Source organism: Symphalangus syndactylus, chromosome 1, assembly GCF_028878055.3.
Source record: "Symphalangus syndactylus isolate Jambi chromosome 1, NHGRI_mSymSyn1-v2.1_pri, whole genome shotgun sequence".
Lineage (NCBI taxonomy): Eukaryota > Metazoa > Chordata > Mammalia > Primates > Hylobatidae > Symphalangus > Symphalangus syndactylus.
In genome coordinates, this window is record NC_072423.2 from 122,557,238 (window position 1) to 122,583,719 (window position 26,482).

The following is a 26,482-nucleotide window of genomic DNA, read 5'->3' on the forward strand; positions in this document are numbered from 1 at the left end:
AGCATCATATTTTTATTTGAAGCTATCAAAAAATTATAAATTCAAGAAGTCTAAATAAAATAAATTCCAGAATGAGATGAGCCCTTAAGTACTGATTCACACCTGCAGCATGGGAGACATGAAGAAGTAAGACTCTACAGGCAGATAAACTTTGCTAGAAAAGAAAAGCAACTACATCCGGGCTGGTATGGAGGACTGAAATCTGGAAGAGTCTCCAATATAGAGCTAGTCCTCCCTACCCACCAATTGTCTCCAATGAACTACTATGGAAGCAGTGATGTGGAAGTGGGGGAAGAGCTGGAAAACAGAGAAAGAGCTCTGTAATCTCAGTGGTTAGGTCCCAAAGACTTGATGGAGGGAGGGGCCTGATCCTGCTGATCCTGATCCCAAGACACTGCAACTACTGGTGAACTAAAACTAACTAGTACTGATCCAACCCCTGATTAAACAAAAAAGACCACCACCTCACCCTCACTTCCTGATAGAAGGGCAAGCCTTTTCTGCAGGTAAACATTAGCTATTTATTTAACAACTGCATGTGAATCTACAATTATCTCAAAAGTAAAAGGTTTAAAAATTAGCCACTTTAGTCAACACTGTACTTTTAAACACAATGTACAGCATTCAAACAAAATTAAATAGCATTTTAAGAAGCAGGAAATGGGAGTAAAATAGTAAATAAAAGCAGACTCTGAGATGAATTAGCAGATAGGAGCTTTATAATAATTATAAAGATGATATAATTATAATCTTTCCTCTATCAGAGGAAAAGATGGACAAAATGGTTAAAATATGAAAAATTTCAGCAGAGAAATAAGAAAGCATATGAGAATGAAATGGAAACTCTAGAAATAAAAAAAATATAATATCCAAAATGAATTTGTTAGATGGACTTAATAGCAGACTGTATACAGCAGAAACATGAATAAAAAGAGGTGTGATAGAAATTGTCCATCTGAAGTCCGGGTGCAGTGGCTCATGCCTATAATCCCAGCACTTTAGGAGGCCGAGGCAGGTGGATCACCTGAGGTCAGGAGTTCAAGACCAGCCTGCCTAACATGGTGAAACCCCATCTCTAATAAAAATACAAAAAATTAGCCAGATGTGGTGGCGCTCGCCTGTAGTCCCAGCAACTCAGGAGGCTGAGGCAGGAGAAGCACTTGAGCCCAGCAGGTGGAGGTTGGAGTGAGCTGAGATCATGCCACTGCACTCCAGCCTGGGCAACAGAGCAAGACTCTGTCTCAAAAAAACAAAACATAACAAAACAAAAAATGAAATTGTCCAACTGAAGCAGGGAGAGAGAAAAAATTAAAAAAAAAAAGAATAGAAAATCAAGTCCTATGGGATAACAGCAGATGTGTAACTGAAGTCCAGAGGAAAGGAAAGACGGAATAGGGAAAAATAAATATTTGAAGAAATAATGGCTAAGAATTTTCCAAAATTGATGGAAGACATTAACCCACAGATCCAAGAAGCTCAGTGAATCACAAAGGGGATACATACAAAATAATAATAAAAAACCCTTGCCGGGCGCGGTGGCTCACGCTTGTAATCCCAGCAGTTTGGGAGGCCAAGGCGGGCGGATCATGAGGTCAGGAGATCGAGACCACGGTGAAACCCCGTCTCTACTAAAAAAAATACAAAAAATTAGCCGGGCGTGGTGGCGGGCGCCTGTAGTCCCAGCTACTTGGAGAGGCTGAGGCAGGAGAATGGCGTGAACCTGGGAGGCGGAGCTTGCAGTGAGCCGAGATTGCGCCACTGCACTCCAGCCTGGGCGACAGAGTGAGACTCTGTCTCAAAAAAAAAAAAAAAAAAAAAAAAACCCTTACTTAGGTATATCATAAACAAACTGCTGAAAATCAAAGATTAATAGAAAAATTTTAAATCAGCCAGAGAAGAAAACCCCATTACATTCAGAAGAATAACACTAAGAATGACAGTTAATTTCTCATCTGAAACATTAGAAGTCAAGAAAACAATGAAACGACATTTTCAAAGTGCTGAAAGTAAAAAGTGCCAACCTAGAATTCCACAACAGAAAACATTATTTTAATATGAAGTAAAATAAATACATTTTCAGACAAAGTAAAACTTAAGAGAATCCACTTCTTATAGACGTTCTACATTCCTTCCTGAAGCTCTGACTTTCCATCTGGTATGATTTTCTCTTTAGCCCAGAAGACATCCTTTAGTCGTTCTTGTAGTGCAAGCATGTTGGTAAAAAATTCAAGTGTATAATATTAGCGCAAACCAGACTTTCCAAGTTAAGGATTTCAATTTAAAAATCAATTAAAAAGTGTATACCTTAAAAAGCCAACAGAGGAGATAAAATGGAATACTAGACATTGCTCAGTTAATCCAAAAATAAGATAGGAAAAGAATAAGAAAGAAAAAAGAACATATAGAACAAAAGAAAAGAAAAAGCAAAATCGATACGTAATCCATTTTGTAAATGGATGGATTGAAAAAAATAAAAAATAAATGGATAGATTCGATTAAATAAAATCATTTCAATAATTACATTAAATGTAAATGGACCCTTCCCTTTAAAAATATTTATTGCCTGCCTACCTTCCTACCTTCCTTTTTTTTTCTTCCTTCTCTAAAAAGCCATTAAATAGGCAAACAGAAGTGGCTCAAGGGCCACATGTAAGTACATAACCAGAGTGGGGCAGATCCAAGAGGCTGCTGGAAAGAGAACACAGAGACAACACAGGTAAGGGTAAGCAGAGAAGCCAAAATGGGGCCTGCATGTCAAGGAGGCAGCATTCTGGAGGGGTCAGAAGAATCAACTTTGTCACTGTTAGGATAAGATACAAATATGGGAAGGAAGAAAGCCAGAATGAACCCCATGGTGTTGGACTGGAAATGGAGTGTATAGGGTTGAACTCATGTTTTTCAACACATGGAGAAGTAGACAGACAGACAAATAGAAAGGTAATGTGTGTATTGATACAGACTTATATATATATATCTCCTAAGATTTCCCAGCTCAGCCCACTGAAAGGGGCTGTTATATATCCTAACATATTCCCAGCTCAGCCCACTGAAAGGGGCTGGGAACAGCATCATCCCAGTAGCAATGAGCATCCAGAGACAGCATCCAAACATCTCTCCCCACTCAAAGGAGTCAGGGCCCCTTGGATAAACGGAAGATTACAGGGCTGATCCAAGGAAAAAACAAGATGAGCCTGAAACTTTTTTTATACTAGAAGCTATGGAAATGCTCAAGGAAGGATGGAAGATATGTCAAAAGGACGAGGGGCCAGTTTGAAGGACCACTCATTGATGCAGAAAAAGATGAAAATTACTATCTTTTTAGAAATGAAAGACATTATGTAAATAAAGTTAACATGTAGCATTCTGAAATGCATAAATTAGAAGTTAATATAGAATGGGAATAAATGAGCTAAAATTTCAACTTAAAAATACAGAAAAAGAAAAAAATTCATAAAGTAAAAGGAAGGCATTTAAAAAGATAAAATTAGAAATTAATAAAAGGGAGCACAAAACAAAATCTTAACATTGCTTAATAAAATATACAAACCTTTAGCTAACATGCTCAAGGGAAAAAAAATACACAAACAAGAATGAACTAGGGACAAGAGTATAGGGCATAGAATGAGATGTGAAAGTGGAGATTACAATCCCAGCACTTTGGAGGCCAAGATGAGTGGATCACTTGAGGTCAAGAGTTTGAGACCAGCCTGGGCAACATGGCGAAACCCCATCTCTACAAAAATACAAAAATTAGCCAGGTGGTATGGCACGCACCTGTAATCCCAGCTACTCAGGTGGCTGAGGCGCAAGAATCGCTTGAACCCGGGAGGCGAAGGTTGCAGTGAGCTGAGATTGTGCCACTGCACTCCAGCCTGGGCGACAGAGTGAGACTCTGTCTCAAAACAAGAACAAAAACAAAAACAAAACAAAACAAGAAATAATTTTAATGTCCTTCAACTAGGGCTATAAAATAATTTAGCAGACCTCATGCCAGTCATTAGAAAACAAAAAGGTAGACCTGTACATACTGTTATAGAAAGCAAGTCTCAGAGTAACACATAGAATATAATAGCATTTCTGTTAAATATATATACACACACACACACACGTATCAGGTTGAACCATATGAAATTGCCATTTTTGTAAATCAAAACTTCTTCAATATTGGCAATTCCGTATGATTCAATCTAACACAGAAACTCACAGGAAGGAAGTCACAGTCTGGAAGGAAGGAAAGGAGTCTGGGAGGCATATGAAGGGGGCATTTGCTTCTTATTCCATATTTCTGTTTTGCATGAATCTTTTATGATAAAAAGACATCCATTCGTTATGTATTTTAAAACAAATAGTTGTTTTTAAGACCTGCTGCTTTCCATCCAGCCCCTTGGCTCTGTCCAGGAGAAGACATTCAGCCCCACCTCTCAGCTTCTCCCATCTTCATTGCTGGCCATGAAGACAGTGTCTGGGAAGACAGAAGGACTGCCATCCTCCTGGGGAAATAATTCAAGCTATCGAAGATGTTCTAGTGTGATTCCATGTTGGAAAACCAAGAACAATGGCCAGGAACGGTGGCTCACACTTGTAATCCCAGCACTTTGGGAGGCCGAGGCAGGTGGATCATTTGAGCTCAGGAGTTTGAGACCAGCCTGGCCAACATGGTGAAACCCCGTCTCTACTAAAAATACAAAACTAGCTGGGCATGGTGGTGTGCACCTGTAGTCCCAGTTACTCAGGAGACTGAGGCAGGAGGATCACTTGAACCCGGGAGGCAGAGGTTGTAGTGAGCCGAGATTGCGCCACTGCACTCCAGTCTGGGCAACAGGAGTGAAACCCTGTCTCCAAAAAAAACAAAACAAAACAAAACAAACAAACAAAAAAAACGAGAACACCCTCAGTGCCCAAATGCAGGAAAAGTAACCTGGCCATCATATGCAGCACCACAAAGATGACTTCTGACAAACTTTGGTTCTTGTATACACCCTTTGCATATAAGGTACAAAGGAACAAAACTATGGCTATATGGAAATAAGCTCATAAAGGAGACTGGGAGAAAATGTCCCCAAATGGTACCAGTGTTTGGAGAGAGGGGATGGGATTATGAGTCATTTTCCTTTATTTTTTTGAGACATGGTCTCGCTCTGTCGCCCAGGCTAGAGTGAAGTGGTGCAATCACAACTCATTGCAGCCTTGACCTCCCAGGCTCCAGTGATCCCCCCGGCCTCCTGCCACCCCCTGCCACCCCACCCCCAGTAGCTGGGACCACAAGCACATGCCACTACACCGGGATATTTATAATTATTATTATTTGTAAAGATAGGGTCTCTCTGTTGCTGGTCTCAAACTCCTGGGCTCAAGTGATCCTCCCACCTCCACCTCCCAAAGTGCTGGGATTACAGGTGTGAGCACCAGGCCCATTTTCTTTATTTTTCAAACTTGCTATTACAAGGTTTGACTGTTTTTACAATCAACCTAAATAACATGAAACACAGTGAAATATAAGCTGAAAACTATGGCTTATTAGCCCTGCCCAGCTGGTGTCTATCATGTCTGATGGTGTCTATAAACATGAAGAGGGCGATTGTTCCTTAAAAAAAGCAGGTTCAGCCAGTGGTTGAGAATCCAGCGTCTGGAACCAGACTGGTTTGGTTCAGATCCCAGCTCTGCCAGCCCTGACCAAGTTATTTAACCACTGCAAATTTGGTTTCCTCGGTTGTGAAGTGGGAATCATATCAGTACCTACTTCAGAGGTACTGTTGTTAATAAAGATTAATTGCTAAGGAAATGGGCCGGGCACACACTCAGTGCCCAACAAATGCTGGCAGCTGTTAGTATCACAATAATCATTTTTATTCAAAGTGCCTCTTTATTCCCCCTTAGACACTATTAAAGCCAAATGAGAGGATGACTGGGCAAGAACGAAAACTAGAGCTGGCCAGTCCACACGGCAGCCTGGAGAAGGAGTCCTTACGTGCGTGCAGCCTCTGTTGGTTCCAAGTATGTCTATTTAAGTGATCACTCAGCAGAGAGGCAAGACAGGTCTGATTCTGCATTCAAGCTTGCTAAGAGGATAAGTAACTCTATGCTGTTTTGCACAAGAAATGCCTTAGGGGCTGGGAATAATGCCACAATCCCATCAGCTCCTCCTGAGCCCATGGGGGCCTTCTGCCCTAACTGCTTCTCCCTGTATGCTGGGCTGTTCCGTTCCCTGGGGTTCCCTTCTGATAGCGGGAGGATCCCTGCCAGGCACTCCACCAACTCCAGCACCATCCCTGCCCTGCTCACCCAGTCTCATTTTCAGGGAACTTGGAAGTCTTTGCAGACCTTTGGGAAATGTTTTTTTACACTTAGGGTGGTGGGATGAGGGCAATCGGAATGCTCATGGTAGTCATTTTACATATTTTAAAATCTTGTATTGACCTAGAACACACATCCTGAAAAATGCACACATCATAAGCCTACAATCTTCATAAATTTTTACAAACTAAACACACCCATGGAACATGAAACAGAACATTGACAGCACCCCACAGGCCCCTTCTGAAAGGTAACTACTAATTATCCCGACTTCCAACAATAGTAAATAGTTTCGTCTGCTTTTTTTATTTTTTTTGAGACAGGGTCTCATGGCTCACTGCAGCCTCAACCTCCTAGACTTAAGCGATCCTCCCACCTCAGTCTCCTGAGTAGCTGGGACTACAGGCATGTGCCACCACGCCTGGCTAATTTTCATATTTTTTGTAGAGATGGGGTTTCACCATTATCGGGGAACCTGCCCCGATAATCACGTAGGTTCTTTTCCATTTTTCCTAAGCATCGGCCGACTTGAGAAATAAAGGGACAGAGTACAAAAGAGAGAAATTTTAAAGCTGGGAGTCCGGGGGAGACATCACACGTTGGTAGTATCCATGATGCCCCACAAGCCACAAAAACCAGCAAGTTTTTATTAGGGATTTTCAAAAGGGGAGGGAATGTGCGAATAGGTGTGGGTGACAGACATCAAGTACTTAACAGGGTAATAGAATATCACAAGGCAAGTGGAGGCAGGGCGAGATCACAGGACCACAGGACCGAGGCGAAGTTAAAATTGCTAATGAAGTTTTGGGCACCATTGTCATTGATAACATCTTATCAGGAGACAGGGTTTTGAGATCAACTGGTCTGACCAAAATTTATTAGGCGGGAATTTCCTCTTCCTAATAAGCCTGGGAGTGCTATGGGAGACGAATTTATTTCATCTCTGCAGCCTCGACCATAAGAGACAGGCTATGCCCCAGGGGGGCCAGTTCAGAGACCTACCCGCAGGTGCACATTTTCTTTCTCAGGGATGTTCCATGTTGAGAAAAAGAATTCAGCGATATTTCTCCCACTTGCTTTTGAAAGAAGAGAAATATGGCTGTATTCTGCCCGGCTCACCGGTAGTCAGAGTTTAAGGTTATCTCTCTTATTCCCTGAACAATTGCTGTTATCCTGTTCTTTTTTCAAGGTGCCCACACTTCATATTGCTCAAACACACATGCTGTACAATTTGTGCAGTTAATGCAATTATTACAGGGTCCTGAGGCGATATACATCCTCCTCAGCTGACAGGATCAAGAGATTAAAGTAAAGACAGGCATAAGAAATCACAAGGGTATTGATTGGGGAAGTGATGTGTCCATGAAATCTTTACAATTTATGTTTAGAGATTGCATTAAAGACAGGCATAAGAAATTATAAAAGTATTAATTTGGGGAACTAATAAATGTCCATGAAATCTTCACAATCCACATTCTTCTGCCATGGCTTCAGCCGGTCCCTCCGTTTGGGGTCCCTGACTTCCCGCAACACACCATGTTGTCCAGTCTGGTCTCGAACTCCTGGACTCAAGCAACCACCTGCCTCGGCCTCCCAAAATGCTGAGATTACAGGTGTGAGCCACTGTGCCTGGCCTGTAGTGCCATCTGCTTTTGAATTTGATGTACAGAGAACCCTGCCATATGTATGTCCGTGTTTGGCCTCTTTTACTCAGTGTTACATTTGGTGAGATTCACCCATTTCATTGTGTATCACTGAGGCTGGTTCATTTTCATTTGTGTGTAGTATCTGGTTGTACAAATGCACCACAATGCATTTTTCCTGTCTACTATTAATGGGCACTGGGCCACTTCCACCGTGGGGCTATTCAGCATAGTGCTGCAATGAATGTTCTCCCGTACATCTTTAGTAAACACATGCACAAATTCCTGTTGTGCCTTTACTTAGAAATGAGATTGCTGGGTAGGCGTATATTCAGCTTTAGCAGATGCTGTCTAACAGGTTTTCCAAGAGGTTTCCCTAATGGGTATTTTTACAGAATCCTTTTACTCTGTTGATTCAAAGATATAAAATATATATTACATAGAACTTGGATTGTCCATAAAGTATCATAGGAAGGCCCTCAAGCAAAGCAGCTTCACTATCTTCTCTAGTGACAACAGCTATAGCCCAGAGGGACAAATAAATCTTAGAAACCTGGACTCTATAGGCAGCCAGTCCAACCTCCTTACAGACCCTTAGACCATTCCAACACCACCTGTAAGGGGAACTCACTGACACCCTAAAGCTGATTATTCTACAACTCAAGTTCTCAGAAATCCCTTTCTCCTCCTTTTGCCTCCCCCCAGCCCTGGGTCTGCCCTCTCCATGCCAATTGCTATGGTTTGAATATGTGTCCCCTCCAAAACTCATGTTGAAGCTTTATCTCCAACATGACATATTGAAAGATGGGACCTTTAAGGAGACTGGGTCATGAGGGCTTTATGAGTGGATTAATCCATTCATTGGTTAACAGATTAACAGGTTAATGGATTAACGGGTTATCGTGGGAACAGGACTGGTGGCTTTCTGAGAAGAGGAAGGGAGAACTGAGCCAGCACATCCAGCTCCCTCACCATGTGATGCCCTCTACCTCCTCAGGACTCTGCAGAGAGCCCTACTAGCAAGCAGGCCCTCATCAGATATGGCCCCTCAACTTTGGACTTCTCAGCCTCCATAATTGTAAGAAATAAATTCCTTTTCCTTATAAATTACCCAGGAACAGGTATTCTGTTATAGGCAACAGAAAATGAACTAAGACATCAGCCTTCCGAGTTTTGACAGTGGTACTACATCGCCCTCTTCCCTGTCCAAGCTGAAAGACCCAGACTGTGTTCCACAGGCAATGGGACCTGGCCAGGCTGGAAGGCCAAGATCCACTCATGTCTCCAGACCTTGCACTGCCTATGTCTTTGCAGTCCAGAGCTCAGGACAGCTCATCTGCAGCTTGGGGCTTAGGGTTTCAGGAAGACTATTCCCAAGTCTCACAGGTCCTGGCCAAAAGGTCAGGCTATTGTGGACACAGCTGAGAAGCAGAAACAACCTGTCTGCTATTCTATGCTTGCCTACAAGTGCCAATTGACACTTTCTCACCCCATCCCTGAGGTCAGGCTCCACCTCCCTCCTGCACAAGTCCCCCTGTAAGAAAACTTTAGTAGATATTGCCCCACTAGCCCTGGCCCCCAGGTGTGAGCTGGCCCTGAGCCCCCACCCTGGGACACATGCTGCCAGTGGCTCACTTACTGACTCGATAGCCCAGGCCTTCTGCGTGAATCCTCTTGGCCATGAATTGTCCTTCAATCAGTGCTCGAACCTCCACATCCCCAGGGAATGCTGCGACCTGTCTCCGGGAAAAGGTGGGCACAGAGTAAGGAACTCTCATTGTCCATTCGTGTGTGTGTGCGTGTGTCTGTGTGTGATCTTTTTAAACAACAGCCCAGATTTGAAACTCATCGCTGGGCTCTTTAACCACTATCTTTGCCTGTCACACACACTCACACAAACACACTACTCAAGCACACAAGCTCACAGCCTCACATGCATGTCACTTTGAAGAGTCAAGAGACATTACAGAACTTAGTCTCAGGCAGCTGAGAGTTCAAGTTCTGTCTACCATTCAGCTCTGCAATCTTCAATAAGTTACATTAGTCTTGCTATCATTCTTTTTCTTAACAAAACGGTGGTAATCGTGGCGCCTGTTTTTTACGGTTGTTGCAATGATCAGATTAGACAACAGAGCCTGGAAAATGCAGTACATACTAGATAAGTGAGAGCCACGAGCTTACGCTGAGATCCCACCCCTGTGGCATGTCCTTCAAGCTAGCACTGATGGGCATCAATCCTAGGCTCACTCCTGCTTCTCTGGCACCTGAGACCAATGCTAGAACCTGCCGCCATCCCCCTCATAAACAGCTACACTCTAACCTTACTGACCTTCTTCTAGTTCCCAAGCTGCTCCCTCTGCCTGAAAGTCTATCCTACTCTTTCCATGGTGAGATCCTGAGTACTTTCGGGTCTCAACCTAAAGGCCACCTTCTGAGAGAGGCCCAGGCCCAATCACCCCACCCAGGGTAAGTCTCCAACCTGCCCACCAGCTGCTTTCCTTTGCAGCAGTCTGTTCTTCTGCCTCCTAGCCTTAGCACCTGCTGCATTCATGTACGTGCTCATTCAGTCATCTACTGTCCCTCTCCCTCCTAGACAGCAGGCTCTGGAGAGCAAGGGCCACCGATGTTTTGTTCTCCTTTGTGTCCCCGGTGCCTGGCACCAATCATACATATCTGCTGGTTGAATGAATGAATGAAGAACACTACTTTCTCCTTGACAAATCTAGGATTGATACGCATGAAAGAAAACAGGCACAGCTTCTCACTCTAACAAAAGAAACCAAACTGATCCTCCATCAGAAGATTGAGATGAACTTCCTACTTTATACAAAGCTTTCCATTCATAATCCAGCATGTAGTGCCATCATCTGCCACGAATCCAATGCCAACTCTGACAGTTACAGTTTCCAGACAGAGTGTCTCACGTAAACCCCCCATTTACTGGGTCAGAAACATCTCTCAGGTACAACCCAAAATGTGGTGATGACTCTCCAGTGACTCTCTAGCAGCAATGTCAATTTTGAGCAGCAAGAACCAACTAAATCCTTCCCAAGAAAGGTCACATTGTGGAGGAGAAAGAAAACAGCAGCTTCAGAGCCAGAGAGGAATGGGTTTGAGCCCCCTCCACCATCTATGACCTTGTGACTCTGGGCAGATTATTTAGCCTGAGCCTCTGAGTCTCAACCCCTCCATCTAGAAAGAGGAACAATAGTGCCTATTGCTTTGAAAAGTAAATGATAGCCGGGCATGGTGGCTCACACCTGTAAACCCAGCATTTTGGGAGGGGGCGTATCACTTGAGGTCAGGAGTTCGAGACCAGCCTGGCCAACATGGAGAAACCCGTCTACTAAAAATACAAAAATTAGCCAGGCGTGGTGGCTTTCGTCTGTAATCCCAGCTACTCAGGAGGCTGAGGCAGGAGGATCATTTGAACCCACGAGGTGGGGGCTGCAGTGAGCCGAGATCGTCCCGCTGCACTCAAGCCTGGGCAACAGAGCGAGACTCCATCTCAAAAAATTTAAAAACAAAAGAAAAGTAAATAAGGAAGGTATAGAAAACCATGAGCACAATGCCTGGCACCAAATGGGCTCAATAAACGTTAGTACCTCCCGGGCTCAGCAGCTCTTTCAACCAGGAGGAAATTCATGATCTCAAGATCCATGGGTTCTTGATGGGTATAGGATAAAACTCGCCAAGGAAATAAGCTCTGTGATACCCAATGATAGTGTTAGCATTTGTTAAATAGGAAGAGAACTCTCAGGTTTTCTGCATTCCTCCCTGAGGGAAAGGACCGTTTCTGTCTTAGGACCTGCAGATTCCCCAGGATCTAGAATGCACCCTGGCACACCACAAGTGTGTATGATATCAATGAATGAGTGAATGAATGAAGTCCCTAAAAGTAACATAATTTGATAGGCAATTTTTAAATTTTACACTCACAAATGGAGCCAATGTAACTCCAACACCAACAGCACACGTACCTTGCGGTTTTCTGTGTTAAACCTATGACGTCCAATAATTTCAGGGGTGATCTCCATTACATCAAAATAAAAACCTGAAATAAAACCAGGAAGAGATCAGCCGTCATTAGTCAAAAAACAAAAGATCAGCTTCTCAACAGACTTAGAGCAGGACAAAATGACCCCATATTCCTGGGTCCCCTGGCTCTCTTTCATCCCCCAGATGAGACCTGTGAATATTCTCAGTTCCTTCTCTCCAACAGGATAGAAGGGAACCAGGGAGCCCTGAGCTAGCTTTTCTCAAAGACAACTCTTCCTGCTCTCACTTGGCAGCCTGAAATAGGAAGCAGCTGCCCAGCCAATCCTAAAATACCAACACAGGTTTGACCAAGGGAGGCACAGCCCCTCCCTGCTCAGGCCTGCCCAGACACTGGGCACTTTTCCTTGTGCCTGGGGCAGAGGGCTGTGAACGGGGATACACCAGGGTAGAGGCTGCCCTCTCTGATGCTGTCACCAGGGGCTTGGTGGGGACAGAAGACGTAGCTATGGCCTGATGCTCTGCTCAGAGCAGAAGCCAAGGACAGCCTTACAGCCCCACCCTCGCTCAGAACACAGGGTTCCACAGCAGCTTGTAGGATGTGTGGAATAGAAGTGCAGACAGACAGGACTCCCCTGGACTTTTCCACGGCCCTCCTCTCCCCCAGCTCATGGGGCCCCAGGCCCTGTCCCTCCAGCCGGCAGCTGCTGACCCTTCACAGGCCTGGGCATCACCAACTGGCCTACCCAGGTTTCCGCCGTTGCCCATCTCTGTGGACTGCAGTGCCTTAGAGAAATCGCTCCAGGAACGGGACGCAGACTCGTCGCGGATCTTCTCTCTCATGAGGGAGCCATTTTTAAAGCTGCAGAAGAGGGCATAGCTCTGAGGGAGGGAGCCGGTGCTTGCTGACTGGACCCATGAGTTTCAGTGAAGAGACCCAGAGAGAAGAACTGCAGGTCAGGCTGGACCACAACCCCTAGTCAGTGCACAGCAGGCTCTGAAACTTAGGTATCGGAGGCTGTTCCTCAGATTCAGGCCCCTGAACGTCCCTGGGAGGCACCGGAAACGCCCTTGTCTTGGGCTGTTTACACAGGAGGCTGACACAGAGGAGCCCCAGGTAGAGACGAGGAGCTCGGGTTTCTGCACATTCTACCACAGGCACAATGAGGGAGGGCTAGATTAACTAGCCACATTCTCCAATGGTTCTTAGGGCTTAGGAGCTCAGAAACCATTTCCCTCAGTAGCTTTGGACAGGTCTCTAAAGGCCTGTGGTCAGAGCACAGAGCACGTCCCTTCCATGAGAGCTGTCGGGAGGCAGGATGTCCTTCCCGCCATTTGCTGAGGGTCCACCACATGCCAGACAGGTCACAGTAACAATGTGAGGTAAATGCTCTTACCCTCCCTATCTCATGAGGAAAGTGTGGCTCAGACATGCCACACTACAGAGTTTGCCCAAGGTCACACAGGATATAGGTGGTGAGGATAGAATTTGAACCTGGGCTTGAAGGACACAGGGTCTTGGGTTATTCCCCACCCAGCTCTGCTGTCAGCAAGAGCCGGTGAGTCCTTGGGGGTCTCAGTTGCCCAGCAGAGCCTGGGAAAGTGGAGGGAGTCATTCCAGAGCTTAGTGGAATGACTTGGGGTCCTCAAGATGGTGCCAGATCTGCCCACAACTCCTCACCCAGGGAATGGTGCCAACCAACACCCAGGCTCACCACAGGAGTGCCATGTAGTGCTGGGAGTCAACCGGGTTGCAGAAGATGTGGCCTTCCAGGGCAGGCATGGGCTTTTGGAGCCAGAGAAACAGGGTGTCACTGGTGCCCAGGCTGACCTGGGGAGAGATGGGCAGAGGTGGGGCGCCTTGGGCTTTGCCCACACATGCTGCCCTCTGCCAGTGACGCGCTGTACTTCCCCCACCTTAACCCTGTCACTTCACTCACGCTGCAGATCTCAGATGCAAGGCCACTTTCTAAGAGCCACTTCTGACCCTCCCACACCAGATGAGCCAGGAGTTAGCTCCCCAGATGCAGATCTCATGGATCTTCTGTGCTGATTTCCCACAATTGCATCTAAATAATGGTTTGGGTGATGACTGGTTCCCCACATGACTTTCCCACTAGAAGGAGGAATGCCTGGATTATGTCTTCCTTATTCATCTGGGCTGCTCACAGCCCTTTGGCCCCGTATCTGACCCTCTGCCACTGCATGCACTAAGACTGGCCACTGTGAAGCAGGCAGGGGTCCTGCCCATCTAGCAAAGAACAATGACTTTCTGAGAAACATGTGCGCCCCCATTCCCTCCCTCCACTGTCTTTTGGAACCGGCAGACACTCTGATAAGTAGCAGAGATCCTGCTGGGACCCAGATCCCAGGGTCTGGGTCCCAGCAGGATCTCTGCTACTTATCAGAGTGTGGGTGTGAGTGTGGAAACAGAAAGAGCCTATGGGTGTGGGAAGTCACCTTACCGCAATGTCACCTTCCTCCAGTCTCATGCCTGCCAGCGACGCTGAGAATGGGAGGGGAGCTTCTGGTTAGCTGGCAGCCACGTGGGAACCACAAAGCAAACCACAGGGCTCTCCAGGCAGGCGCACAGCCCCCACCTCCAACCCCCGCCCACACCCTAGGGTGGAGGCAGGAGCAGGGGGAGCTGAGGGCTCAGGAGGCCCTAAGAGGAGAAGGTCATAGTGGTCAGGGGGTGGAGTCTCTGTTAGCAGGGCCTCTGATTTGAGTTTTGAAGTCTCTTCACTGAAGGGGTTCAAACATCCCTCCACTGTCAGGCACTCCCGAGACTGCAGAGAATCAAGGAGGCCAAGACAAGACACCAAGGATATACAGCAGAGAAAGACAAAGGCAGTAATGAAAAAGAAGGGGGTGAGGTTATGTTCACTCTCTGTCCCCTGCCTTAGACACAAAGCCCACAACAGCAGTCTATTTTTTTTTTAAAGAGATCTATAGGTGGGGTCTCACTCTGTCACCCAGGCTGGAGTGCAGTGGCATGATCGTCGCTCACTGCAGCCTCGAACTCCGGGATCATGCAATCCTCCCACCTCCGCCTCCCAAGTAGCTAAGACTACAGGTGCACACTACCACACCTGGCTCACAACAGCAATCTTTATCTGACTTGATTGCTGAAGGGCCCCAGTGCTGAAGGAAGGCCTGGCACATAATAGGCACTCACTAAATGCTGAGTGAATGAACATGTGAATAAAGGTGAAATGGGAGTGAGGAATAGGTGCACTCAAACACTGCCACTGAGGTTCAATCAGCAGTGTGTGTGTCAGAAGCCCTGGATCTAGGAATCCCACCTTTGAGAACTTATCCTATAACAACAAAGAGACGAGACCGAATGTGCATCTCAACATCGTTTGCACTGCCCAGACACTGAAGCAACACCACCCTCCAACCATCAGGGACCAGTGAAATAAATGCTGGGACAATTGAGCTCTAGACAACCGCTAAAATGAGAAAGATACTGCCCAGGGTGAGTAAAAGAAACAATGCTTATTTATGAGCACAGAAAGAAGACTGAAAGGACAGAAATTAATCTTTCTAATTAAGGTTAAAATTAACCTTTCTAGTTAGTGTTAAATGTAACCCTAATCTGGTGGATCATTAGAAAAAGACTTACTTTTCCTGGGGTGGGGCTGAGGGGTAGTAGTTAGGGTGTTATTCAGTGTAGCCCACCTGGCCTTCCTTCAGAGATCCGAGGGCCCCTCCAGGAGTGGCTTCAGGACTACCCAGAGGAGAGGAGGAGGAAGAGAAGAGGATAGGGAAGGAGATGAGGTGTCTGGACGAGAAACAAGTCATTGCTGCAGATCAGATGACAGGGCAGAGACTTAAAACCATGTCCTAGAGGAAGGGTTAGAGGAATTGAGCTATTCATCTTGGAATGGAAAAGACAGGTTAGGGATGGGGTGGGCATGACTACCTTCCATAATCACTGGGCAGTTTTCGTCCAGAGAGAGCAGACTGACCAGCTCCTGAGGGCAGAGTCGGAGCTAAGATGGGGCAGGTACAAGGAGTCAGATCGCAGGGTGGGAGTGGTGAGGAATGACCACAGAAGGCTTCACCAAGAGGCTGGACTGGAATTCTCAAACATCCAGCATGGACCCAGTCAGGCTCATTGGAGAGTGAAACTCCCCGAGATACTCACCTGGGTTGTCCCCAGTGAAGGCCACCACTTTGCATCCTGAAGGAAATCCATAGCGCTTGATGTAGTAGGAAGAAATGGCTCCCTGAGGGATGGGGATAAAGCAAAGGTGCTCTGCTGAGGTAAATCCCGCCTGCCCAGCACAGCCACCCACCCTTCAGGCCACGAAAATGCTACAGGCTCCAGGTCACCAATGCTGAAGGAATCTTTTGCAGAGCCTGGAGTCACATCACTCCCTGTCACAAACTGGGCATGTCCCTCCTGTTCACAAATCACCAGAGAAGTGCAATGCAGGTTTGGAAACCACGAGCATGAGGTCATTTCAAAAACTGCTGATCTTGAGATTTAAGGTAGAGAGAACAAACCAATCCCTAACTTGTGCTTGCTTTATAAGCTCCAAATTCTAGATATAGCATTAAAAAAAAAAAAAAAGGTAACAGGACACCAGTAAGCAAACTCATGGGAGCAGATAATGCCTTGCACACTCGCTCTATCACCCCAGCAACTGGATTAACAATAACTGGACATGAACGTGCAGAGAGCAATGTTCTAAGGAAAGTAATCCAAAAAAGACAAGTGTGCAGGGAGGGCTATCTGAGCACTACCTGCAAAAAGAGGGATGATGAAAAACATGGGTCTTGCATGGTTCCCCCACACGTGACACCTATGTGACAAATGAAAATGCCTTTTCAGAGTCAGTTCTTTCCCGATCCTCAAGCTGCTTGTCTGCACAGGCTCCTTCTTGGAGGCATGTGTTCTCGCATAAGGCAAACAAAGCCTGCTCTGAATATCACACCCAACTAAAAGCCATGTGTGGATTACCAGTCCCGGTGGCTTGGCTGTTTTCTGTCTGCCCCTTCTCTGCCTTTCTGACCCGTGTCAGAAAGTGGGTCAGAAAGCTGCGCTGTCAGCTTCCACAGGGCCACATGGCTCTTCCTTCAGCTCTGTGCACTGGCCTCATGGCATACTTTGGATGCTGATGGTTTGGCTTTGACATTCTGCCTCATGGTGGCAGAGGCTGTTTTCAGCATGTCAGTATGAATCATACAAGAAAAACGGCCGAGCACGGTGGTTCACACCTGTAATTCCAGCACTTTGGGAGACTGAGGCAGAATTGCCCAATCTAAGCAACATAGTGAGACCCCGTCACTACCGAAATAAAAAAAAATTAGGCCGGGCACAATGGCTCACGCCTGTAATCCCAGCACTTTGGAAGGCCGAGGCGGGCAGATCACGAGGTTAGGAGATCGAGACCATCCTGGCTACCACGGTGAAACCCCGTCTCTACTAAAAATACAAAAAAATTAGCCGGGCGTGGTGGCGGGCACCTGTAGTCCCAGCTACTCGAGAGGCTGAGGCGGGAGAATGGCGTGAACCCGGGAGGCAGAGCTTGCAGTGAGCCGAGACTGCGCCACTGCACTCCAGCCTGGGTGACAAAAGCGAGACTGTGTCTCAAAAAAAAAAAAAAAAAAAAAAAATTAGCTGTGCATGGTGGAGCAAGCCTGTGGTCCCAGCTACTCAGAAAGCTGAGGCAGGAGGATCACTTGAGCCCAGGAGTTGGTGGCTGCAGTAGCTATGATCATGCCACTGCACTCCAACTTGGGTGACAAGGTGAGACTCTGTCTCTGAAAAGAAAACAAAAGTGCTTCTGTGGCTGAGACTCCCAATGTGAAGTCCTCACAGCAGCCCCTCCTCCACGTGGCCCAAGACTCCCAGTTACACGACTCCCTCCAGGCCTCAGGGTGCCCTTGTCCCTTCTTCACACCAACACTCTGTCCCACCCAGAGTTCCTTCTGGTTGTTCTGGCTCTGTGGTAAGCATTTCCCACCAAAGGGCCCCAGGGGCAGGACCCAGATCTTTTTCTCTCTCTCTACTCCACTGTCCCCACAGGACAATGGAGAACAGGGCTGGCCAAGCAGGACACCCCAGGGCATTCACAGCCAGTGTGCACTGCAAATGGGTGGGGCCGCTGTGATGGGTAAATGTTTTTCCCATTACCAGTGGGACCAGGCACTATTTTTTAAGTGCTTTAAAGTATTAATGCATCTAATTTGCACAACAGCCCTGTAAGATGAATAGCATCATTCCCCTTGTTCCAGATGAGGAAACCGAGACAAAAAGTCACAAAGCTGGTAGAACCAGAATTCAGTCCCAGGCTGTCCAGTGCCGGGACCTGTGTTGTGCCAGCCCCACTGGTATTTCTTTCTATTTTCCCCAAGGCCGCCTCCTTCAAGCTTCATCAGTAGTCCCTAGAATTTCAGCACTCTGTACATTTTTTCTTTAGATATGCAATCACCTGCCATTTTTATCCCTATTCTAACAAATTTCTAGTGGAATTTTCCAAAGTCCCGCCAACCATGAGGCATGTACCTGAGCACCTACTATGCGCAAGGCACTGATCCAGACACTGACTTATATCTTAGGCTAAACTGAAGACCCTGCATGTGTATGCCTGTGGGTGAGTGAACAAATAAGGGAGTGTGCAGTGTGTGTGTGTTGTGTGTTTGTGTGTGTGTTTGTGTGTGTGTGTGTGTGTGCTACAGTGCTTCCCTGGTAGCTGCCAGCTCTTAAATGAGCCACATCGCCAGAAAGGAGACCTACCACAACTGAGCATGATGGTACTGGTGGGCCAAGCTTCTCCTCTAAATGAGGTGCACAGGCACCAAGGCAAGCCTGGGACCAGACTTTATCCTGTATCTGCAACAAATTCATTCCAGAACCTGAGGAAGGAAGGAAACAAACAACAGACAATCTTGAAAATGGACGTTTTGTGAAAATGCACAAATCTGGCACAGAGAAGATAATTGTCTTGCCGCAACTTGTACCTGGAGCTCTTTCTTCATGGAAGGTATGTATGCTTGTGTTGTTCTGGAACCAGAGAACCAGAGGCCAGAGGGGCCCTTGGAAACACACGGCACCACACCTCCTCCAAATATTCCTCATCAACTCAAACACTACAGTTAGCTTGGAAATCTGCTGCTCAAAGACCTCCCAGGGGGCCTGGAACTAGCAGCAACACACTGACCAGGAACCACTCTCCATGTCCCTTAGGTTTCCAGGTCAGCCCCCAGGGATTTCTCAATCTCAACTAACTTTTCAAGGAAAGGTCTCAGAGTCCTCTAAACTTCCTCCTGGTCACTGAGATCAACCTACTAGCTCTTTCCTAAAACATCCTCCTCCCAAGGATTCCCTGAGGATTGGAAAGGACAGGGAACCCAGAGCATGGGTGGAGAGACCTCCTCCTCCACTGGGCCAAGGTAGAGACAGACAGAGGTGGGCTGGGATGCTGATGGTGTCACCTGCCCAGGTGAAATGAGGAGGTGACATCTCAGGTGAGTGAAGGGGGGCAGAGTGGAGGGCCCAGCTGTGGCTGAGGAACGTAAACCTCTGGAATGCCCCCCAGAACAGCTGCTGTGGTTATCAGCCCTGTGGCAGGTGTGCAGAACGGGTGGACATGCAGGCTACTCCAAGTTGACTGTTCTGCCTGTCTGAGTTCTACAGAGCTAGCTGTAGGGAACCCTGCTGCCTCCTCCAGATTGTGAGGGACTCTTAACAGCACTCCTTAGTCACTCTCCCTCCTGAAACCAGAATAAAGCCTGGCATACAACAGCTCTCAAAAACTTCCCATGAACTCCCACGAGGCTCAGAGCATCCCAGGCTCCATTCTGAAGCCACGTCCATGGCTCTGGGCTCCTGCCCTGCATTCTCTACCCCCATTCTGTCCACACTCTTCTCACTCTTACGCTCATCTAAGAGTTCCTGCAGCAACCTCCTCCCAGCTTTCCCTCCTCACTGGCATCAACTGCAATTTATTTTTTTCGGGGTTTTGATTCTAGAAGCTCACAAATCTCATGAGTTCACCAAATGTGAAACAAAAACTTTAATAGCTCCTTGCAGGAGCCAGGCTCCATGATCGCCCCTACTGATCCCCACCTCCTGGTGTTCACCGCTTGTGAGGTTCCCCCCAACATTATACTGGGTCAACTGTACCTAGTGTGTGACCAGTAAGATGAGACAAAAGTCATGGCATGGCACTTCAAGATTAGGGTATAAAAGACTCCTCAGCTTCTGCTTGGCCTCTGTCTCCTCCCTCTCTGCAGTGTCACTAATAGCCCCATAAAGAGGCCCACATGTGAGGAACTGAGGCCTCTTGCCTGTAGTCATGTGCATGATGCTAGAAATGGATCCTCTAGCCCCAGTCGACCCTTCAGATGACTGCAGCCCCAGCTGCCAGCTTGACTGCCACCTTGTGGGAGATCCTGAACCAGTACCTCCCAGCTAAGCTGCCCCGCATTCCTGACTCTCAGACACTAGGTGAGAAAATAAACATGGTGGTCTTCAGCTGCTAAGTGTTGGGGTCATTTGTTATGTGGTAAAAGATAATGAACACACTTCCTTCCTGGCAATAGATGACAGGGCTACAAGATTGGCACCCACTCGGGGTAGATGGGGCTCCCACTCTCTGCACACCCATATGCCACATGCATGCTGCCCAGGCACCCACCCCATACCCCGAGGCTCACCATCACTGTAGTCAATAGGGGAGTAAGAGCCAAGAAACAGGGAAGCAGCAAAGCTGCTGACCAAAGAAATTCTCTGTAAAGGAAAGAAACAGTGAGAGGTACCTCACTTCCACATACCCTATGCTATGGAATGCTTCGGACACACACACAGCATGAAAAAAAAATTGGAGAGGGAAGGGGAAACTTTGAACAAAAGGCCCAAGTAATGGTGGAGACTGTGCATCTCAGATAGGAGCAGCTGGAATACCATGAGTGGACTCCTAGGGAGAGCATTCATTCTCTACAGTTTCTGATGGGCCATAAAACTGCCAAGTTCAAAAGAGACAAAAACCAAAAGCCCTATGAGAAAGGGCTTAGGGAAGCTGCGTTTCCATCCGGAATCCACATGCTGGGGAAGGTGTGCCCTGATTTCCTTCCTCTATTTCCTTGGCATTTACTTCTGGTCACAAGGGAAGTGGATGTGTGGCCTCAGAACTAACCAGGACACTCTCAGGGCTTCATGAAAGCTGGCTCCTCAGAAGCCACAGACCCTGAGCACTAGCCAGAGAAATAGATGATGGATTTTGAATGCCACCCTGAGGGTCCGTACTTCCACATGAGAATCATGGGCCTTTGGAACCGTGGAGAGAATGTTATCATCTCCTGTCCTGTCAGGCCAACTTCGTTCCACACACAGAATTTAGGGAGGGTTTTCACCCCTCCACCCAAAGCCTACATTAATGGCTAATGCTGCAGAATAATCTGGAACCTCAAATCATTAAATAATAAATCACATGTTAATTTCTAAGATTAAAAAGGTGCTTTGGTTTAACGTGAGCTCATCGTTTCCTTATCACAAGATGAAAATCACTAGCCAGGGTGTGGGGCTGTTTATCAGGCAGCAACAAGTGCTGGCTTCAGCAACTGTGGAGCCAGGAATGAAGGTGGGTTCCTGTGACAGAGGCTCTGGCTGAAGGGCCACAGCTGGGGACACAAACACCCAGTCCTATACATTTCCAAAGAAAACACTGACTCTATGCCAATCATGTGCCTGGTAGCCCTCCTGTGTTAACCATATAGGAAAGTGAGCACACAGCCTGCTCAGACACCCAGATCTTCCACTCAGGTGGTCTCATGAACAAGTCAGCCCCCAATGCTCCCACCTGGACCCTCACCCTCACCCTTCTGGTCAGGAGAACCCCTGACTTCTCTTTCCCACATTCCATTCTTCCCCTCCTCTTTGGAAATGTCCTGACAATGAGAAAAAGCAAATCGAATATATCATTTGTTAATGTCTGCTTATCAATGTTTTCAGTCACTGCACGTAAGATGTATCTATTCTAACATATTATGAAAAGAATTCAACTGTGACTTTCAATCAAACAGGAACATTTAACCAACCTCCGTATGTGAGTAGGCCTCAGGGTTCTCCTGGTAAATTTTTGCAATTTGGTTTCCTGTAAAACGCTGGAAAAGGAATATAAATTCTTAGAAACCCAAATCCTACACAGAATGAATAATCACCTCCATAAAATGAGTTTAACGTAGCATGCTCTGGATAGGAGTAGGTACCATAAAAGCTTTTAAAAGTAAGCCCCAACCAGGCACAGTGGCGTGTGCTTGTAATCCCAGCTACTCAAGAGGCTGAAGCAGGAGGAGCTCTGGAGCCCAGGAGTCCATCCTGGGCAACACAGTGAGACCTTGTTTCTAATAATTAAATATTTTTAAAATAAGCATTAAATCTGTTTGATATCTACTGAACAATGTGATCTTGGCCTTTGAATCCTTAAAATGTCCTTAGTAATCAAATACTCAGGTAGTAAACAATGGCTCTGCACTCACAGGATAGAGAGGTGAGTAACTTCTGGGCCATCCTGGAGGGCCTCTCCCACATCAGGACTGGACAACCCTGAGTGAATAACCCTTGCTCTTCACACAGCACGGTGACCGTTCTGACCAAGGCACCAGAGGGGGGATCGGGGTATTTTCCCCACCCACATATTGTTATTTCAGGTGGCCCAAGTAGAGTTGGCCCTATCCCCAAAACTTCTACTCCAGCGAGGTCATGTGACCCAAGCTGGCCTAATCACAATCACCCCTGGGGACATGGTTGAACCAGTGGAACAGAGACATTATATTTTTTTCTTTTTTTTTTTTTTTAACATTGCCAGGCACTACACTAAGTGCCTTACATGCACTGACTTCTTTCAGCTTCAAACCTACCTAAAACATAAGTCCTGTTGTAATCCCCAGGTTACAGACAATGAGAGGAGGTGCCGTCTCATTGAGGGGGTGCGCTCACCCCCATGCACAGCACCTCCATGTCAGGAGCACAGCCATGTGCACACCCAGCCTGGCCTGGGAACACACAGGGCGGCAGATGGCCTGGATCAGGACCCAGCGGCCAGAGTGCCTGTTGCTGGCTCCGCAGGGCCAACACCTCCACGACCTCATGTGATCCCCACAGAGGCAGGCCACCCACTATGCCTCCAGAGCCTGCAACCAGACCACCCCCTGCACCCCCCTGCATCCTCAGCCTACCTCATAGGCGTGGGACCCCGTGAGGCAGCTGAGAGCCTGAGCCCCGCCAACGGCAGCCTCCAGCTGGCGGCACTGGGCTGTGGTGCTGGAGTCCATCCACACTGGGCAGTCGCTGATGGAGAAACAGTCCTGGGAAGGAGGGCAAAGGCGCAGGCTTAAGCTCCATCCGCTGACTTGGAGATCAGCCCCAGGGCTGGCGGTCACACTGCCCATCAAGGCAGTCGCGACGCTTCTTCCCATGTGACCTTGGTTGGGGACACATGGGCCAGTCCTTCGTGCTATAACTTAGAACTGGCCCAGTGGTGTCTCTCCCCAAAAGCCTGAGGTTGAAAGCTCTTCTGGTGAGGGCACCTGAGCACAGCTGCAACACTGAGATGAGCAGGCTTCAGGACCCACAGGACTTGCGACTCTGCAGAAGTTTCTCACACTCACGCAATGTAGCCACAGTTACCTGCAGCTGCTGGTGTAGCAGGAGGTCTGGTGATAGGCTTGTCAGTGCCTGCTGGGCTCCAACCTTCCAGTATATACTTCCGTGTTGCTGTTGGGAAACCCAAGCACATGTTCACATGACCACACACCAGTGTCACAGCCTCCTGAAGACACAGAAAGACCCCAGACCACATGCCAAAGAACTGGGCTCCACACCTGCCCCTGCCACTTCTTAGTCACAGAGCTCATCACCCTCCTGAGACTTGGTTTCCACTTCAAGAAAATGGGGAAGAACTCTGCCCTGTCTACCCTACAACTTATAGAAAAGGTCCAAGAACTAATTATTGGTCTGGATTTTTATGCCTTTTGTAAAACTGCATTTAAAGACATTGCTCATAATATTACCTGAAATTCATGTATTTATTCACTCACCCCACTCATTCATTCATTCATTCATTCAATGAACTTTTATTAAGCATATAGATCATGCCAGGCTTGGAATAGATAAATAGGATACTATCATCCTTATTCTTCAGGCTATTGGAGTTGAGTCAGGGAAAAGGACACAAATGTACAATTATAAAACCCTACGGAGCTGCAGTGACAGGGCCGTGGGAACAGAGGCACCTAACCGACTCGGGTACAGATGGGTGGAAGGGTTGTGAGTATCAGGAAAGGGTCCTAGTGTGTGTTGCATGCAGAGAATCTGCAGGTGAGGGGTGCCAGGCAGGTCCCGGGAAGGGTGGCATTCTAAGCAGTGGGCGTGAGGCTGGGTCAGTGGTGGGTGATGGGCTGAAGACAGAGGGGACAGCCTGAGCACTGAGACCCTGAAACCATGCTCAGGAGGCTGGGGTTTATCTTGGAGGTGGTGGGAACCCTGGATTACCAAGGGGAGTCGTGTAGACAGAGCTGAATGTATGAACGGCTTGTGGGAGTCACGGGGAAGGTAGGCTGGAGGCAGGGAGGCTGCAGTAGAGACCTGGAGAAGAATGACAAGCAGGTAGCGCTGGAGAAGAGATGGTAGAGTCAAGGGTCACAGACAAATCAGTGGGACATGAGGACCCTTGGATGTGGGGTGGGAAGGTGGAGGAGGCAGGGATGACACTTGAGTTGTGCCCTGGATGGATGGGGAGAATTCCCTGAGAAAGAGAACCCAGAAAGGAGGAGGTCTGAAGGGAGACAGAACTCAGTCTGGGACATGCTAAGTTTGAGGTATATGTGGGACATCGAGCCATGGGGGTCGGGGAATAGCTAGGAGGGAGATGGGTGTCCAGGCCTGGGATTCGGGACAGAGATGTGGACAAGATCACCCAGGGAATCTCTGTTGTGTTTAACAAGAACCCAAACAATAAATTCCTGTTAGGTCGTGGAGGAAGAAGCATCTTCAGAAAAATAAGTTACATCCTAGTGAGGATTTGAAAATATAGTAATCCAGCGTGGAGAAAAGTGATCCCAGCACAGCTAAGGGACTGGATGAGATGGACTCCCACTCCCAGCACTGTGTGATCTTGGGTAAGTGACATCACCTCTCTGTGCCTCATGTAAATATCAATGATAATAACAGAAGCCCAAGCTTTAATAATGTTTACTGCATATTAATAGGAGGCACTGTGCTATGTACTTACACTCACAATGACCCTATGACAGATGAGAATACAGGGGCACCAGAAAGCCAGATGACGTATCCCAGGTCACTGCCTGTAAATGGCAGAGCCAGGGATCAAACCCAGACAGTATGCCCTGAGTGTGTACCAAGCACTCCACAGCACCACCCTGTAGAATCCTAAGGATTAAGTTGGATGACATCTGGAAAGGCCTCAGAGTTGTATCTGGCATGCACTAAGTGCTCAGTCAATGTCCTCTGACATCATTATTAATACTCTTCCTTCTACTGAAATTACTGTCATTATTAGGATCATTTTTGACTTTGTTTTTACTTTCAGGAAATAGAAAAGCAATTGTGGTGCCCCCAAGCAGTCATAATAAATTCATGTCAATTGCTTCCTCCATCCCCTTCAGAGGAACTCAGTTCTCTCACCAAGCATCCTATTTTATATAATACTTACTCCTAAGAACTCTCTCAGATCCTTTTGCAACGAGACAAGTTATACAGCCTCCAAAGTAAAATAGTTGTAGGGATTTTTATTCACAGTGAAATTTGTGCAGTGGCTGTCAAGAATGAGCCGCTCCCCATCCAAGGGTTGCCATCTCTTGAACACCCACACCATTGCCCAGGACAGTCACCCTCACATGGCAGACAGAGTCTGCTGCAAACAAACCTGGCCTGCCCCGGACAAGGCTAGGACTTGAGAGAAGTCGAAGCCCGAAGCCTTCATCTTCTCCAAGATGATATCCAGTGCCTGAGAAGAAAAACAGAACCCACCATGACTGTACAGAACCACTGAATCAGACACGCAAGCCTCAGAATTGAAACGCAAATGCCTGCCATTACAGCAGAGGACTCTGGGCAGATGATGAAGAAACTCATGACTTGGGATTTGTAAGCACTAGAGTACAGTAATTAAACAAGTAGGCATCAATCAAATAAAAAGGTCAACTATGCTAAAAATATTTTAAATAAATGGAATCATAAACCACCAATCCTCAAATTTTACTTCCCCATTTTTTTTTTCTCCAAGACACGGTCTTGCTCTGGTTCCCAGACTGAAATGGAGTGGCGCAATCTCAGCTCACTGCAGCCTCATCCTTCCAGGCCCAAGTGATCCCTCCATCTCAGCCTCCCAAGTGGCTGCAACTACAGGTGCATGCCATCACCTCACGCCTGTAATCCCAGCACTTTTGGAGGCCAAGGCAGGAGGATCACTTGAGCTCAGGAGTTGAAGACTGGTGTGGGCAACATAATGAGATCCCATCTCTACAAAAAATGAAAAATTTAGCTAGGTCTGGTGGCATGAGCCTGTAATCCC

At 47.1% G+C, this 26,482-nt stretch overlaps 1 protein-coding gene across 8 annotated transcripts in view; it reads right to left on the reverse strand.

Annotated features, from left to right (window-relative positions):
* XYLB (xylulokinase) overlaps positions 1-26,482 on the reverse strand; it is a 73,746-nt gene that overhangs the window by 30,749 nt on the left and 16,515 nt on the right. For 3 of the 8 annotated variants that reach the window (XM_063611986.1, XM_055282638.2, XM_055282648.2), the window contains 12 exons: positions 25,835-25,915; positions 23,578-23,664; positions 23,127-23,255; positions 21,987-22,052; positions 20,607-20,679; positions 18,685-18,803; positions 16,087-16,168; positions 14,399-14,439; positions 13,649-13,764; positions 12,680-12,795; positions 11,918-11,991; positions 9,577-9,673 (listed from right to left, as the gene is read on the reverse strand). In XM_063611986.1, coding sequence (XP_063468056.1) covers positions 9,577-9,673; positions 11,918-11,991; positions 12,680-12,795; positions 13,649-13,764; positions 14,399-14,439; positions 16,087-16,168; positions 18,685-18,803; positions 20,607-20,679; positions 21,987-22,052; positions 23,127-23,255; positions 23,578-23,664; positions 25,835-25,915 — 1,081 coding nt within the window. Of the gene's footprint in view, positions 1-2,015; positions 2,198-3,774; positions 4,463-6,854; positions 8,345-9,576; positions 9,674-11,917; positions 11,992-12,679; positions 12,796-13,648; positions 13,765-14,398; positions 14,440-16,086; positions 16,169-18,684; positions 18,804-20,606; positions 20,680-21,986; positions 22,053-23,126; positions 23,256-23,577; positions 23,665-25,834; positions 25,916-26,482 lie in introns of those variants that run through there. The other 5 variants (XR_008658463.2, XM_063611968.1, XM_063611974.1 and 2 more) reach the window with 5 other exon arrangements.